Genomic DNA, 18,318 nt, shown 5'->3' with positions numbered 1-18,318 from the left:
GGGGCACTCTTTGTCTCTTAACACACACTCATTGCTTCAAATCCTCCTTGCTTGCCTGGGGGAAGTGACTGGATAAATTTATTACATTAGAATTGCCCACAGGCTATTTAAAGTGGAGTCTGGGTGGACAGAAAAGGAAAGTACAGAGTGCAAACGATATTTGGCCAACTCTGATTGTGCTTCGTTCTTCCCCTCAAGTTCGTGGGGTGCTGAAAAGCTCTAGGCATAGACAAAGTGTATAAAAATTTAGAAATCCAGTTCACTAATGACTCAACAGGGTACATATGTCAATTCTTAGCATCACAATTTTTTGGACATTTTAAATCTTCATTGTTGGGTAACTTGATATTTTTGAAGAGTGAGAATATTGGAAACATTTTAGTCATATCTCCTTTACTTGTACTTAAAAAAAAGTAATATTTGAAAAAAAAATCAGTGAATGAGAAGTTAGATAGATCAACTCTAGAAACTAAATTACCAGTATGTATGTACATCCGTAGTGTTTTCTTATATAAGAACAATTTAAAAGCTTATTTAGTAGACAGTTTTAAACACAGATTAAAGAAAACTAGATTGAGTGCAGATGTCTGGCTTCCCAAGTCAGAGGACACACATATATCAATAGTACTTTCATGCTTAACACTAAAAGCTCCCAGGTTGTTGGTGATAGTATTGGAGATGAGGGACAATGACAATAACCCTCCTGTCAATTAGGCATGGCCCTGGGGACTGGATTTCTCCTGGGAGTCTACTGACCCTATGAACTCAGATAACATGATGGAGAGCAGCAGAATGGATTGGATTGCTGTTAGCTCTCTGAGAGGTAAGGAGATCTGAAAAGGGCAGGGCCGCCAACGCTTCATGGGAATAGCCAAGTCTAATTTTTAGAAGCTTAATCTCTCAGAACTGTTTGACCTCAGGCCCTAGGAAAGCAAAGGGTTAAAAAAGTCAAGCATGACAGGAGGCCTAGGGAGGTAGATACTGGATACCTGTGTGAGCCCGGTGGAGCCACCATAATCAAATGTGAAAATTGCAGTTTATTTGTTAAAGTAAAAGAATTTGAGTCTTTATTTCTAGACTGTTGAATGAGAATCCCAGTGAGCAATATTCCCCAAGGCAAATCAACCCAAAGTAAAACTCTTAAAAAAACCCAAAAAACAAAAACAAAAAACCCCCAACATTTATGATTACTGTGAAGCTTTATGGAGTATATTTTTAAACTTGAACAACAGTGGTTTCTTTATTACTATATTTATGAAATGATTATCAAAGTCGGTTAGTTTTTCAGGGCTTCCTATTTTTCTCCGAAACACATCCTACGGGTGTAAGGAAGTTGAACTCTTGCTCTATATAATCATGCACTGAAGATGTCATTTATTTTAGTTTAAAAAGCAAAATGGAGGCAGTTCCTTCCAGTGACTAAAGTGATTTAACTTAAAGTTTAATTAACAAAAAAGCCACATTCCCATTTTCCAATTCACAAAGACAGGTTTTTCTTTAAAAATATGCCTGAAACATATTACAGATAATATCCCAAATGATTACTATGTAAACATTGTCATTACAATGAGATTAATATGATATCAGCTCCATTTCACATTGTAAACAGCAAGACTGAATGCAGAAGCCTATTTAGACTGTCCAGTGTTTGTGCAGGTTTTTAAATGAACCATACAAAATCTACATTGTTCTACCTTCTTGTCAAGAGGATCCATCTGTTTCCAATTATTGGCCTTTAATTGATGAAGTTCATCAAATTTCATACTAATATTTTCTATGGACAACTGCAGCATGTCCCAGAACCCGGCCAAATCCTGTGAGGTGGGCCTCGGATGAGCATTGGGATTCTGTACAAGAGAAAGAAAAACATTCACACTTTAGAGAAAGTCTGTGATAATAAGTGCAGGACCAAAGGGCTATTTTAAAATATTTTAAATAATGTACGGGGGATGAGTTCCTTTCGGCTTTCAAATAGGAGATAAGAGTGAGGCTACGGGGCGCCTGGGTGGCTCAGTTGGTTAAGCGGCTGCCTTCGGCTCAGGTCATGATCCCAGCATCCTGGGATCGAGTCCCACATTGGGCTCCTTGCTCGGCAGGGAGCCTGCTTCTCCCTCTGCCTCTAGCCTACCACTCTGTCTGCCTGTGCTTGCGCTCTGTATCTCTCTCTCTCTCTCTCTAACAAATAAAAAATCTTTAAAAAAAAAAAAAAAGAGTGAGGCTACAAATGGCAATCTTATCTATCTACCTATGTACCATATATCTATAAAGATTTATTAAGGAATAATTGACAACAGTAAGGTAATTTAAAGTGTACGACATGATGATTGGATATTTACACACACTGGGTAAGGACTCATCCCATAGAATTAATAACCACCTCCATCACATCACATATTTATCTTTGTGTGTGTGTGAGAGCATTTAAAGTTCCACTCTCAGCAAATTTCAGTTATACAATACAGTGTTATCAGCTATAGTCATCATCTTGCCCATTAAATCCTCAGACCTTATTCATCTTGTAACTGAAAATCTATCTTTTTGCCAGTCTCTCCCTTTCCCCTCCACCCCAAAACCCCTGGCAACCACTTTTCTACTCTCTCTTTCAATGAGTTTGATGCTATTTTTTTTTTTTAAAGATTCTGTTTCAAATGGTAATTTTATACACTCATCTGTCTGAGTCAGTGATTCTCAAATGTCAAGGTTGTAAAACTCTTCTTTTGTAATACATCTATCAATGTGGTATGGGGAGAGAGTCCAAACTTTTCAAAAAACTATGTCAAGATTCATTTAAACCATATCTAGCGGCATCTGGGTGGCTCAGTAGGTTAAGTCTCTGCCTTCAGCTCAGGTCATGATCTCAGCGTTCTGGGATAGAGCCCCACATCGGGCTCTCTGCTCAACGGGGAGGGTGCTTCCCCTTCTCTCTCTGCCTGCCTCTCTGCCTACTTGTGATCTTGCTCTCTGTCAAATAAATAAATAAAACCTTTAAGGAAATATATCTAAATGAAGATACTGTCCCTGGGGAAAAATACAATATATTATTATTATTAGGATTGGAATTGACTCCACACCATCCCACTTATTCAGAGAACAGATAAAGAATCTAAAATAAGATTTGTTTTAACAATTGTGTTGAGTAAAACAATAAGGTAAACAAATGATGAGTAATAAAATATTGGATTTTTAAAGTACTATGTTTTTAGCAATCACAATGTTGCTAGTATAAGAAGTCATTTTATCATACAAGTACTTTGGCAAAATCATTGGAAATGAATTCATTTTAAATCAACCATATCATAAAATAGCAAATGTGAGAACACATATCTATACATACACATAGATGTCTGTAATGACACATTTTCTAGATAATATTAAACATTCTTTAGTGTCTAAGGATTGACTTTTTTTCACTATCCATATATCCCTGACAGGTACTACAAAGTATGGCTCATTTAATTTATATGATTACATATAATAATTTATATGTATGATTGCATACATATAATAGTTTTATATATGATCATATATATTTTTTTTATGATGTAAAACAGACAAAACATATAAGAAATTGAAGGGGTCATGCTCATTGTTAATCACTACCACCAATGGTAGCCAAAGGTATTCATAGTTAGGTGGGTGGGAGCCTCCAGATGTCAGAGGCTTCCATCTGGGTCAGTTTTGGTTTTGTGGGTATTCAAGGCAATCTGATATACTATGAAACCCCATGCCATATAATAACCTAAGGCCATTCTATACTTTAAAAACCAACTTTCAGAAAGTACAAAGTCAGTGCTCATCAAAGTTAATAGGTTGGAAAGAACTTTTTAGCCCTTGATGGACTAACATTATTGGTCTGGTTTCAAAATGAATATAAGTAAAAACATATTTATAAACTTACACTTCTCAAACTACCCATAGTTCTGGATTCATTGGAAGATGTAATTTCTGAGTATTTGGTTTAAACTCTAGTCTACTGACTTGTGAATTCAACTAAAGAATTTCCCTGTGGTATTTTCATTTAGTAAGTTAACTCAACATCTAGGTTCAGAATAGATGGAAAATAGCTTTAACAAAGTACATCGCAAATGGAGTTTTATGGTCTTCTTTATCTCACCAGTAACTAAGAACTAAATTTTTCACATTTTGGAGTTTACTGAAGTGTTTTAGGTTACAGACCCTAATGGCAAAATTGTTCTAGTGCAACAATGCATGAAATGTTAGGTAGGCCCAAAGAGTTTGTTTAACTTTGTATGATGGGCAATTTGTTCCCTCTTCACCAAGAATATCTTTGCCTCCGTATCATCAAGGGGAAAGATGGGGAAGCAGAGAGAAAGAGAATCTGTGGGTCATGTGACATTCCATGCACAAGGAGTTGCAGCTCTTGCCTTAGCCTGAACCAGACCTGTAGGTCAGAGGTGGTGGAGGTTGTGGAAGGATGAGGGGGGCTGGGTTCCTTAGTTTAGTTTTGTTAGGATAAAGTAATGCTCATGCATTTACTCTGTGCCTGAGAGTCTCGTCTGGGTTAAGATGCAGGTGTTTTCAGGTGTTTTCTTCCTCAGAATAAGAACGCAAGAAAGGAGAGCCGGGTCTGTTTGTGGCCAATGTTAGCTGGACTTTTGTGCAGCTTTACAGAGCTACGCAAGGCCAACATCTGGCCACCATGCTTCTTGCTGCAGAGGAGCTGGAGATGACTGATGAGCCCCATGTCCCTCTAGGAGGGTGAGGAATAGAACTCAGATCTTGGGAATCTTGGGGGTCGAGAGGAAATCAAAAGGGACAGAGGTCAAACAGATTGGAATTTGAATCTTGGCTCTGCCTCTTACCCCGTGACCCTGGCCAAATTATTTATTGATTTATTTATTATTTTTTTATTCCTGGCCAAGTTATTTAGCTTTTCCATCTCAGTTTTGCTCAGCTGTAAATCTGTCATCAAAATAATGTCACTATCTGCTCCATAGGGTCTCTCTGAGGTTTTAACCAGATCAAAATAACTAAAAGTGGCGACCAGCACATGATTGGTTTTCCTTCTTGCCTTCTGGGGCAGGTCTTGAAGCAGCCATTAGTGGCCCTCTGCCGGAAGTACGGTTCTGCTTCCTACCTCTAACATGCTACCCACGTTTACAACTAACTTCCTCTACTTGCTAAGGCATGTGAAACCATCAGGGACTGGGAAACGTCAAAAGCTGGCTTTAACAGTGTTAACCTTTCCTAGAAATCTGCAAAGTTTTCAAATGTCTTCTCTGCGATTTCATCTTCAAAATCTGCACAGTGTTTGCATTCTACTTCATAATACACCTGTTTATTGTACAACTGTTAAAAAGTGTGCCGTCTTTGCCCTAGAGTGGCTTCCCTGTATCCTTTAGCCAGTTTGAGAAAAATAGCTTTATCTGTACTTTTGTACATTTGAGGAGCCAACGATCATGTTAATTAAGATCTGTGACACATTAGCAAGTTTATAAATTAGCAGGAATTCTGTTCATGGCACAGGGTGAAGCTCAAAAAAATATTTGTTGAATTCACTTATCAATGCATTTACTAACCTATATTGTCTCATAATCCAGATTATAATTTCTGAGAAGGTGGAGGAAGGGCCAGGTAATTTTGGCTGAGGGAGGGGAAAACAAACTACAGATGTGGGTGGTGAGTGTGAGGAGAAGGAAAAGGATCATCCCAAAGGGAGGTTTCGGAAAGAGAAGACTGGTGAAGAGGGACAGAGAACACCAACTTTTGTATGCTTTCCATTTTCTCTTGATTGAACCTTATTTTGGTAAATCCCATTCAGCCTATATTTGTCCTTGTTAACAAGAAGATGTGGTTAAGACCCTAAAATCAGAGTCAATTAGATTGCAAATAATCATGCTAATTTTACTCTGTATAAGATAAACAAGTTGCTTTTCATGTTATTTATTTTAGAGCAAGCTTGACCAACAATTGACCAATAAAAGCTATTCCTGTGGAACGACACTTGCAGACATAGTAGGCAGTTTTTTAAAAAAAGGCGTATAGATGTGAGGAAGCTCTCGTCCTTGTACTTTGCAGCCAATTTAAAAAATGTTGTTGATGCTAGTGGTGTTTTTCTCTCTTCGTTTTGCTTATTTGGTTTTGGTATGTCCAAGAAGGATGAATGATTCATCCGTCTCGAGGAGATCAAATCTACACTTTGGCCTGCCGTCCACCTCTTGGCCTTGAATGAAACCCCTGATGATGAAATAGTTACAGACGGCTATTTCAGAAGGAAAATCATTATCCAGAATGGTTCTTATTTTTGAAATATCAGGTGTTCTGTATTTTGGTAAGAATAATGAAATCAGGGCTGTCATGCGAAAGCCAGGAAAATGGAAAAATTTCTGTTACGAAAACCAAAACAAAACAGGAAATGGAGTTTCGACTTGATTGGATTTTTCTCCTAAGATTATTTAAGTATAAAATAAACAGTTCTAATTTTAAGAAGAGTAGGAAATAAGATTCATCAGAAAATTCTATTGCAGGTAAGAGAGTCCAATGGGGCTTCACTTGGTTCAAAATCAGTTTTACTTTAGTTGTACCAGTCTTGGCAACACATTCTCCTCCTGACTAGGAAGTGGTAGTGATGGGGAATGTTACCTACCAGGTTTTCTTCACACAGTTCTCTGAACTGGTAGAATTTCTGGGCCATGAGAAGTTGGGCACTGCCCACTGCGGTTCGGATTTTCCCTAGAACTGAAAAAAGCAAACATACAAGAAGTTTACACATTATGTCTCATGGTTGAGATTTAGTCTGGTAAAGCAAAGAGGAAATTGTGCTGCAATAATTAGGGAAAACAGCACCCATACAGCACATGAATACACACACACACACACACACACACTGCGCAGTTGCCGCTGTTACTCTGCTAGTCTATGGAACAACAGACTTCTAGAGTAAAGTATAACATTGACTTGGAAAAAAAAAAACAAACCACAAGCTCATCCCGCGTATTCTTAGGAATAATGGAGTTTTCCATCACAGTGCTGGAGGTTACAAGAGAAGAGGCAAATAGTTTCCCTTCCTCCCCCTTTTACCGCAAGGATGAATTTCAAGAGTTTATCAATATAGTTATGGATTTATTTGTGTCAGCCATCATGGTCTGCTAGCTCGCTTTTCCAACGCAAACCCAAACCCAAGAAAAGCATTCCTGACCTGGGGAGGGGGTGGATCTCTTGGCACACTCACCATATCCTATCCATAGCTTTCAGTATTTTTCCGGAGCCCAGCCACCGGGACTGTCAGGAAAGTGCCTTGGCCAGTTGAAGGATTTTCTAAGGAATGAACATTTTCAGCCCGTTGCCTAGGGAACGCCAGCACCGTTCCAGCTTTTCCACTCCACAGACCAATTTTATTGTCAATATAGGTTTAATTCCCTATGCACTGTGCTGAAAATCTCCTTTGCAAGCTACTTCTTGTCTTCCGTGCAGACTAAGTACGGCGAGAACCTTTCAACGGACGGGCGTGCTGAGACTCTGAGACAGGCGGAAGGGCTCTGCGTGGAGCTGTCCCGAGTCTGCATTGTCCCAAAGCCCTCCCTCCACCCGGTGGGGACCGGGGCTCCAGCGCCACCGGGCAGTTCTCAACACGCCCTCCCCGTCGGGAAGGAAGGGGAGAAGGCACCCTGCTCGCCCCTTCCTGGGCCACACAGAAAACCAGACAGGGAGACTCCTCGGCAGGGCCCTTGCCCCGCCTGGAAATCTGTGCGGGGATGTGACCTAAGATAGAAGCGGTGTTTGCTCCACGGTTGTTCAGATGTGAATTGACAGAGCCTGACACCCAGGGCGGAATGAGGTCTCCCTTTCTCGACCTCAGTCCCCATAAAGTCTGAGAAGGAAACAAAAGAAAAGGAAACTTCATGTTGTTGCAGGATTTTCTAGTATTTTCTCCTCTGTTTAAAACTGCTAGGCTCAAAAACAAAAACAAAAATCAAAAAAACCCCAAATCCAAAATACTGCCAGCCTAGATAAGGGTTTATGAAGCACATGACACATTGGAATGACTCTGATATTTTGACATCGCCCCCCCTTTACATGGAAGTCAGGGCATTCATGTGCTCTCTGTCACCCGTCACAGCTGCTCCCCACAACCCCTCTGAAGAAATTACATCCTTGGTGATAGCTGGGGGTTCCCCTGACAGCATTAGGGCAGCAATTCCTCAAGTTAAGTATTTAATCTTTCCAGGCGGCTTTTAACCTCTTTTGGGGGGGGTTATCTTTTAACCATCTTAACCAATGCATCTGTGGTGTGAGGCCCTTCTTCCTTTTGCACACCCCTGAATTAGAAAGGAAAGAGCATGTGGAGCATGTGGAGACACAGGGCATCCTCGCAGCTAAGGGTTCAGGCCCTGAGCCGTGGAGAGCTCTGGCTCCCACACTTCCCAGCCCCTGCCCTGGACCGGTCACTTAATCTCTGCTCTCTCATCTGTGAAGTGGGGCTTACAGTACCTAGTAATAGGACTGTCAGGAAAGTTTAAAGCAGTAATAGTAGGAAATGCTTAGGACAGTGTCTGATACATAGCAAATGACCAATAAATGTTATGACCTAAGGCCAGGACACTATTCTGTCTCTCTGGGTGTCCCACACTTGCTCTGCCCGGAAGAGAGGAGAAAAAAAACAAAGTCTGGATTATTCAAAGGTAACCCAACATGGTTGGTTGCCTGGGACAGGTATATGCTTCAGATGACCTGTCCCAAATCTGAGAAGTTCTGAGCTGACATTTCCTAAGTGACCATGTGGCTTTAGGCAAATTCTGAATTATGTTGCTGATGGATTGGATGGTGACACCAGCAAATCTCAGATTGAATCCTGGGAGCTTAGAGCTAGTACTGAGGGGTCTCCAATTTGCTGACTGGGAAATTTGCATGACTCCTGGAACTCCCACAGAAACTCAAGCTATTCTGATATTCCTCAAAACTGTGAGCGAAAGATTTTCAATTACACCCAAATACTCAAGCTGTATGACTACCATAGCAACAGTAGCTGAGTAAGACAGTGTTTCTCAAATGAGAAGAAAGCAGTGCTCCAAACAATCTTTCAGGTAACACTCAACTGTGTAGGTAAGGGTTAACTTGGATAGATGTCTTCTTGAAAGTAGAACAAGGGATATCTGTCTTCATTCAGGATGGTCTGGTGAGAGCTATAGATTTGGAGCAAAAATAACTGGGGTGGACTCATGTCCCTTCTGTTTTCCAGGTTTTTGCCATCATGTTCCTTGAGTGGAAATTCCCTACTGGCTTGTGTGTGTTTCCAGAATCTGAGAGAAAGGAGATGCTGATGTGGGCCTTTAGTGAAACCACGCAACAGGAGGGCTTGGGGCAAACAGACGGTAATTCCTATCTCTTTGTCCTCCACACTTTTGTTTCTAGAGAACTAAAAACTCACTTTGTTTTTTTAAAAAAGATTTATTTATTTATTTGAGAGAGAGAGAGAGTGTGTGTATGTGTGTAGGGGCAGAGGGAGAGGGAGGGAGAGAATCTCAAGCACACTCCCCCTGAGTGTGGAGCCCAATTTAGGGCTTGAGTCAAGGTCTCACAGTTGTGAAACCAAGAATCACCTCCTAAAAACTCACTTTAATCTTTTTTTAAAGATTTTATTTATTTATTTGACAGAGAGAGAGATCACAGGTGGAGAGGCAAGCAGACAGAGAGGGGGAAGCAGGCTTCTGCTGAGCAGAGGCTTAACCCACTGAGCTAACCAGGTGCCCCACTCACTTTAATTTTTAAGAAGAAAGCTCAAATGGGGATGCTTGGGTGGCTCAGTTGGTTAAGCATCTGCCTTCAGCCTTATGATCTCAGGATCCTGGGACTGAGCTTCCTGTTGGCCTCCCTGCTCAACTAGGAGTCTGCTTCTTACTCTCTCTCTCTCCACCCCAATTGTGCTCTTTCTCTCAAATAAATAAATAAAATCTTAAAAAAAAAAAAGAAAGAAAGAGAAAAAAGCTCTAATGAAGTTCTCTTTTCTCATTAGACATACACTTGGTGTATGAGATCACCCCCTTTCCTGAAGGTAAATTTCATATTTGTTATGTATAGAACATTTCATATTTGTTATGAGAAAGAAAAAAGATAATGAAGACGATGTGCTCCTGGGATTACATTTAGCTGGTTTCCTTCACGCTCAGGTCCATGTACCTTTTCCAGATTGTTAAGCTCAAACACAGTCTGCAGTTGGTACCATCCATCTCCCCTCATTCATTTCGTCTTCTGGAATCATGCTTCTCTGCTGTATTTCCTCAGGCATGCCATTTAACCAAGATTATACCATTTATTCATGTAATATTTAGTCATATTATAGGCCTTGTTCTGCTGTGCCACTCTTTTTATGTCGATAAGGCTGGTCTCCCTAGGTATCTTATAAAACCCCTGATGGTTCATTTTTAAGATTCCTTTTACCCTATCCTTTCCTCCCCTGCTGTTAGACTGTTCCTCAGTGGAAGTACAAAATGACAACCCAAAACTCTGGCGAACTAAATTCCTTCCATTTCAGAGGTAGGCACCTCCATACTAACTCCCCCACTTACACTTCTAGAAACTTCTCATCCTGCATTTAGTTGATGGCTATGGGGGATCAGAAAAGAGAGCACAGGCCTGGGTTAGTTTACCACATAAAGCCAAGAAGATCTTCTGGAAGGTCAGCACTGGTTTTTGAGAAAATCTGTCTATTCATATTATAGCCTTGTATTTTGCATGCACATTAAATCAGATCCCGTCAGGACCCTGCGAGGCAGGGAAGATATCATTATTCCTTGTGAGAAAATCTGGACTTAAACTAAGAAGTACCTTTCCTGGGGCCTGAGGGTGGCTAGGGCCCTGTCTTCTCCCTCCCCATCCAGTTGTGCTCTTTTCTCTCAACACATATTGAAAACTGGATCTGAATCTACTTACATGAAGCCATCTGAGGGTGATTTCTTTCCTTGATCAACACTCTCTAGACAGTGTCACTAGACAGAAGGGGGGCAGCTGTAGCAAGCTGATGGAAGAATGGGGACGTTCAGCACACACCCTCTCTGTCCCACATCCAGAAGGAAGAACAAAGCCCATGTACACGAAGTGATCATTGCACACAGAAATTTCCAAAGTAAAAAGAACGTAGGAACCAAGGATCCCTTGAAAGAGATGCTTGTGGGTGTAAGGTTTAAGTCTGGGTTTTGATTTTAAAGATTATACATCCAAATAGAAGTAGAGAAAGACTATTTTGGAGTGTGAGATGGGTGTCTCAGGAAAACTCTGATTTTAAATCTGGCCACATGCAGATAAAACCCCAGACATTGAGAGAAGAGCACACCTCTTCCCTCCCACTGAACCCCCTTGTGGGTGATGACTTTTATTTGGGGAACAAGGGGGTGGTATAAATGGCACAGGGGTGAAGGGAATGGCAATTTCTTTTAATCCTGGAAGTAGGTCCACGGCAAAGCTCAAAAGCAAAAAACAAAGCAAAAAAGAAGCAGCAAAAAACAAAGACTGTTTCCTTTGGGGGTAGAACTGACTTTCTGCTGTGTCCACATCAGCGTCTCATATCTGTGAGCATAGCTCTCTCTGCCTTTCTCCTCCACCCTGGGGGTTGCCATTGATGGCTCCTCACCATGTCTTCCCTTCTCACAAGACTTTCAGGATCGAGTACTTCCCGGCCAAGAAGTGTTCCCCCAGTGGATTCAGATGAGAACTGGCTGTAAAATTAGATACAACTCCAACAGGATGTTGGAGAAGAATCCAGCTGGGTCTATCAGGACTCACACGCGAGACCCCATATGGCTTTAAGCTGCTTCAAGGTCACAAGCATCACCACTATCTGGACAGCTGGATATATGTTTAGGGAAAAATGATTTTGCTATTTGTTTCTGTTCCTGTCCTAGCAGGTTGGCTCAGTCATAAACATGAGAGAACTTTCATTTGGAAAAAAGGAGTCCTTACACATCATTACCATATGCATCTTTTAATATTCCAAGAAGAATTAAGTCCCTAAACTGAAAAGACAGAAGCAGTGGTTTTCCTGTTTCTGATTCTTGTCTCTTAGGGCCAACCTCACAGTCATCAGGCCCCCACATTAGGCATCAGAAGCAGAGAAGGATAGACACATTTCCTATGCCCTCAATGGCATGTCCCTGAAACCTGAATACTAAAACCAGTACAAGGTGTGCGGCTGGCTGTGAGTGGGGAGGCTTCCCACCTCATGTCCAGTGGACACAGTGGGCAGGATGCTCCCCAAACCCGGTCACCTACACCAGAATTCACCTAGCATACTCCTTTTCCAGTCTAACTCTTCCTGTCTGAGTAGTACGCAAGTCAGGGAGGCCACTTACCAGAGGCTGATCTTGGGAGAGCTTATGGCACTCTGAGACTCTGTTTCCTTTATCTGTCAAATAATCATAATACTATCTTCGTAGGATTGTACATTATTTAATGAAATAATATACAAAAGTTGTTAGAATGTAGCAGAAATTGTAACCTCTCTATTCTATTGACATTTGTTAGTTCTTGGGCATTTACCTGGGAAATTAAAAGGTGGCTTTGGCTGAAGTAGGGAGTTATTTCTTCTGCTAATCTTCATAATCCAGCCTCTCTCTTCAGTAGTGTGGACTGATTGAATGTCCTCTTTTTTTTTTTTGTGGCTTTCACTCAGGTAGATTTAGGTGAGTGTCAATAATTTCTTTGGTCTGTGTGTTTAAAGCATCCGTCACAATTATTCAGGGGCCCAGACTTTCTCGAATGGTTTGTCATAGTTCCCCACCTGCAAGAGCGAGAACAATGGCCAACTGGTTGCTGGGTGGAGGAGAGGGGGAGGAGGATCCTGAAAGAGAGAGCATCGCTCTCTCTTCCTTTCTCCTCCACCCTGGGGGTTGCCATTGATGGCTCCTCACCATGTCTTCCCTTCTCACAAGACTTTCAGGATCTATGTTCACTCCTTCCATCTACCTGTGTCGTTGGCCTGATTCCCTTTTAGGGTTCTCTAAGTCTGTCTGGATAGTCTCTGCTTCTCTGTGCTCTAACACTACTGGGGATGCCTGTGAGCACCCTCCCATTCGGAGGGAGGGAGAGATATCTTCCCCACTCTCAAGGTCCCCTCTGCCTAATATAAAATGCCTCTTCTTCCTTGTCCTGGGCTGTACTGTGTCCTCCCCAAATTCAAATGTTGAAGTCCTGGGGTGCCTGGGTGGCTTAGTGGGTTAAGTCTCTGCCTTCAGCTCAGGTCATGCTCTCAGGATCCTAGGATGGAGCCCTGCATCGCTCTCTCCTCAGCAGGGGGTCTGCTCCCCCTCCCCCCATTTGCCATCTCTCTCTGTGTGTCAAAATAAATGAATAACATCTTAAAAAAAAAAAAATGTTGAAGTCCTAACCCTCAATACCTGAGAAGCTGACTGTATTTGGAGACAGGGCCTTTGATTTGGTAATTAAGTTAAAAAGAGGTCATTAGTGAGGGTCCTAATGCAATATAACTTGTGTCCTTATAAGAACAGAACAGAGCACAGACACACAGAGGGAAGACCTGTCACCAGCCAAGGGGGGAAGCCTCAGAAGAAACCAGCACCTTGATTTCAGACTTCTAGCCTCCCAAAATGAAAACACGTGTTTCTGTCGTTCAGGCCAGCAGTGTGTGGTACTTGGTTACAGCAGCCCTGGTGGAGTCCTACCTTCCTGCGAATGCTCTCAAAAGGATGGAAAGCCTCTGCTCCTCTGCTTCCCCAGCCACCATTAGTCTCCCCACCCTCTGCCGCCTGGCCCTCCTTCCTCTCTTTCCTCTGCTGGATGGATCTGCATTTGGCACCAACTCACCCACCCCCCCACCCCACCGCCAGTCTCTGGCTCTGACCCCGCATTCCTTGTTCCTTAGGGCTCTCTCGTTCACCTCATAAATGCTGAACACAAAATTCAGTCCGGAGCTCACTTCCCTTCTTCTGCTCAAATGAACTCATTGCTCTCCGGTTTCAGCTATTTTGGAAATGTGTTGATGTTTCCCAAGTTTATAACTCCAGCATATATCAATCCCTCAAGCTTCAGTGTTGCATAGCTAAACAGCCACCAGAAACCTCTTGTCTCTCCAAATTATATTTCCCTTAGGATTCCCTAGTTGATTACCATTACGGTGACAAGGCTTCATCACCCCATCCGCAGTATAACTGTTCTCCCTCCCTTGCTAATCCTTGCCAATCTCTTAGGGAAACTGGAGGGTCTTTTTATCTCATATAATTCCCAAGATTAAGACTCTTCCTTGACTGCCTATCATCCATGGGGTAAGCAGGAAACTCTCTTCAATGGATTGCAGGCAAGGCCCAACCTGTTCAGCTTTACATCTGCCACCTCCCTCAGTGTTCTGGATTTCCAATTGCCCAAATCTAAAAGCTGTCTCTCTTCTCAGTGCCTTCGCTCTGGCTAAACACCAAGCTGGGAGATGCCTCCTGTCTACGTGCCTCCACTAGCCCATCTCCCTCCTCAGATGTACCTCTTCCAGAAATCCCTATCTCCTTTCCCCTCTCCCTCTCTATTGCTCCTCAAATTCCCTATGCATAAAGCTGTCTCTGCCCTTTCCACATTCTTTCCAGTGTGATCCGCTGTGATCTATTTATATGTCTGACTTTCTTACCAGACCTCAAGCCCTTCAACGGCACACATGGGCCATGTAACTCCAGGTATCTTGCTGAAGGGGTAGGCTTTGAAACTAATGGCTTTGAAACTAAACTTTGTAAACTTCATCTACAGAGTTTATGTTAACCAGAAAAATAAATCAGCCACAACATTCCAGGCCTTAAGCATTCTGGTTATTTGAGGTTTTACCATGTCTAGCCTCAATTTGTAAATTGCAGTACTGACTAATTAATTAGCTAATATAGTCTTAGCTGGGTTATGATTCCTTTTGGATTTCTGTTTATAATACTATTTGGGCTGATGTAGGTTGACTTCTTTTTACTCCCTTGGCCTCCCCCTGCCCAACCCCTGTTGTAGACTACAGGGGTGAAGAGGGAAAAGGAATTAAAAAAAAAAAAAAAAAAAGGATCCACCCACTTACTTTAAATTCATGTGGATTTGCCACACCAAATCTGTGTGATTTCAAGTTGGGATTATTCATGTAGAGACATTCTTATTTACAAGTGTGTCTTCATGGAAAAGAATTTCTCCAACCAACTGCCCAGCTGCTCCTCAAACACATTTGTGATCCAGACCTACTGTCAACAAAGCGTCTCCATAGAAAACATGGGTCTGTTTCATTCCTGGCTGACAGTGGTTGCTCTGCATTTTACAAGAGTGCTTTTTTTTTTTTTTTTTTTTTTTTTTTAGCCAAAACTCAGTGGCCAAAGAATAGAGAATAGAATTCTCAAGTAGAAATTAACCTATACACTAAAAGCTTCCACACAGTTAAAACATGGGGGGAAATACTTTCTTGTTTGTAAAGAGCAAGTTTTCCAAATCTCAGCTAGTTGAGATTAGCTGAGTCCATCCAGTCCATCCTCCAGGAGTCTTACTCATAAAAGGTAGTTATGCTTTAATGCATATCTCAGTTTACACGAGCTATGAAATGATAACATACACGACACATAGTAACATACAGTTCTTGAGCCTTTGAAAGCTGAATGAAATGAAAGTAGATAACACTTCCCTTGGTAATCCAGAAGAAGAAAACTGAAAACTGTGTTTGAAGTCCATTGCAATTATATTCCACAGAAATAGTTACTGTAGGAGAAAACCATCGGAGATCTTGCCCCAGTCCCTCTCTGCAGTGCAGAAGCAGTCTGGAATAAAGGAACACCACTGGCCTAGACAACAGGAGATCCATTGCTGGCCTGCCCTTCACTTTGCCACATTCTCCATCTCTCCGTGCCTCTGCAGCCCCCTCAGCCTAGAGACCACTCCCAATGAAACACACCCATGAAAGGATGCTCTGTGATGTACATCTGGCATCAAAACCTTCCCCTTTTTTTGCCCAGTGCAGTGCAGAGCAAAATAAACTGAGCATTTCAGAAGGTTAAACATCAAGCACATTATACACGGATTTCCTTTTCATTACTGCAACTTCCCCTGTGGTCACTAATTTCAGGTTGGCCAGACCTTAAAAAAGAGACTAAGCAGTGTGTGTGTACACGCACGTGTGCTTGCGGGGGTGGGAGGCTAGGGCAGGGAGGGACTTTTTGAAGATCACTTCGAAAGTAAGATGCGAATAAAATAGAAAGGAACCAAGATGTACCCAGCCCACCCTGTTTAGAAATACACAAGGCTCGAGGCAGATGAAATGCAGAAATCAGAGAGAGCTCCTTTGCTTGCCACCCACAGGCTGCAGGGACATGCCACAGGTAACACTGGGCAGAGTAACCCTGGCGATCTCACCAAGAGACAGTCACAACGATGACTGTGCACAGCTTCCGTAACTCAACCTGAAACCAGGCAAACCCCATTTCAGGTTTCATTACCAGCCCCACATTCGCTGCCAAGGTTCACAAGCCTTCTGGGGGACCCAGGGCCAAGTTTCACTAACTTGGATGCTATTACCAGGCAAAATTAAAGTGGAATTAATCTGCCTCCTGCACACGCTCTAGGTTTATCAGTTCATTTCAGATAAAGCCTGAAAATTCCGCATATAAGTTGTCCACAATTCAGGAGGCAAAGATACATTTCCCAGCACAATCGACCAGTATTTCATCCTAGGGCCCCTGAAACCTGAGCCTCTGTTTTTCACCCGCATTGCTAGACTGCATTCCTAGTTAGGAGCATTTGGTTCCATCTGGCCGTTTCATTCCCGGTCAGATAATACCAGACGTATCTATGTAACATACAAGCCACTGTCAAATAGCACTGAGCCATCTCCCCGAGACAGCTGTTTCATACAAGGGTTTCATTGTCTGAGGAAAGCTTGTATCATTTTACTTCAAGTGCTGGGGGAACAAGCATTCTGTCAACCGCCAGGGTTTGGAGGAAACCTCACTCACTGCAGACTTTTCATTATTTGGTTACCAAGCCAAAACTCTCCTAACGACTGTTAGGGATGAACATTTAAAACAAGAACTGAAGCCCTTGTCTCACTTTTATTTTATCAGGGCGCATAATAGCTCCACACACCCAGAGAATGTATAGTTACACTTTGCAAAGATCACGCAATGTTACCAGGCGACCACAAATGCCCTTCTCGTTCTGTCCCTTGTTCCGCACATTTAACAGCTTCAGGTAAACCCGGAAAGTGTCTTCCAGTCCCAGAGTGCCAAAAACAATATTCCTAGGAAGCAGCTATCAGAGTCAGGGCAATGGTATCATACAATAGTTGATAACCTAATAATTATTTAAAATTGGATGGCTCCTTTCCTTTTTAACGCTCTAGACAAGAAAGATGACTGCAACCGTCCCACACCCTAAATATGGACCTCAAGCTCCCACTGAGCGCATAGGTTCTGTTCCTAGCTTCTTTTTTTAATCCCCCACCAATACTGTGTATTTCAAAATCAGGAAGACAGTGAGCAGAATACCTTACATTCTTATAAGCATGATAAATAACTATGAACAAGATCCTAGCGTGTTAGAACGTTCGTTCCACTACTTTCAGCCGCTGCAGAGGGTTTTTTTAGAGGGGGGCAGGATTTTTCGCCTGTGGTAAAATAGATATCAGGATCTACCATTTCAACCAGGTTGAAGTGTACATTTCAGAGGCATTGAGTGCATTCAACATTTTTGAATATTTAAGAACTGGGATAGTTCTAGTGTCTCTCCCCCCCAAAATAAATAAAGCAAGTATAGTCCGAATCTTCCTTTCTCAGGGTGCCTGGGTGGCACAGGTGGTCTCAGCTTTCTGCTCAGGTTATAATCCCAGAGTCCTGGGATGGAGTCCTGCATCGGGCTCCCTGCTCAGCGGAGAGTCGATTGTCCCTCTCCCTCTGCCTCTCACTGCCCACCCTGCTCGTGCTCTCTCTTGCAAACTCTCTCTTAAATAAATAAAATCTTAAAATTTTTTTTTTCCTTTCTCTCACTCTAAACTACTTTTCCTTCCCTAAGGATTTTGAAGACTATCTATCCTGGAAGGGATCTGTCAAGGAGTGTTTCTGGTGTACATATTTTTTTTTTTTAAGCTGGTTACTCAGACGTTGGCAGTGCCTACCAGACAGGATTGCCCCTCCCTTTTTTTTAAATAATAAAAAAAAGAAAAGGCTAAATTAGAGAATGAATAAAACAAAGGCCCTCTACAGCTCCAGGCCCAGTTATCAGAACAGAATTGTGGTTGCCAAGGAGCCAGGGACAGATATGTATGGAGAGCTTTAGAGGACAGCACCAAGTGACACACAGAGTATTATTATCTTGTCAACTGTTATTCATGTTGTATCTGTTCCATCAGACACTTCT

General features: G+C 42.2%; 1 protein-coding gene across 14 annotated transcripts in view; it reads right to left on the bottom strand.

Annotated features, from left to right (window-relative positions):
- DLGAP1 (DLG associated protein 1) overlaps nucleotides 1-18,318 on the bottom strand; it is an 869,387-nt gene that overhangs the window by 4,503 nt on the left and 846,566 nt on the right. For 11 of the 14 annotated variants that reach the window (XM_059409267.1, XM_059409264.1, XM_059409265.1 and 8 more), the window contains 2 exons: nucleotides 6,608-6,699; nucleotides 1,695-1,847 (listed from right to left, as the gene is read on the bottom strand). In XM_059409267.1, coding sequence (XP_059265250.1) covers nucleotides 1,695-1,847; nucleotides 6,608-6,699 — 245 coding nt within the window. Of the gene's footprint in view, nucleotides 1-1,420; nucleotides 1,848-6,607; nucleotides 6,700-18,318 lie in introns of those variants that run through there. The other 3 variants (XM_059409276.1, XM_059409277.1, XM_059409278.1) reach the window with 1 other exon arrangement.

The sequence above is a fragment of the Mustela nigripes genome, chromosome 8 (genome assembly GCF_022355385.1).
Source record: "Mustela nigripes isolate SB6536 chromosome 8, MUSNIG.SB6536, whole genome shotgun sequence".
Lineage (NCBI taxonomy): Eukaryota > Metazoa > Chordata > Mammalia > Carnivora > Mustelidae > Mustela > Mustela nigripes.
The sequence above is the reverse complement of the archived record's forward strand: the minus strand, read 5'-3'. Positions and strand labels throughout refer to the sequence as shown.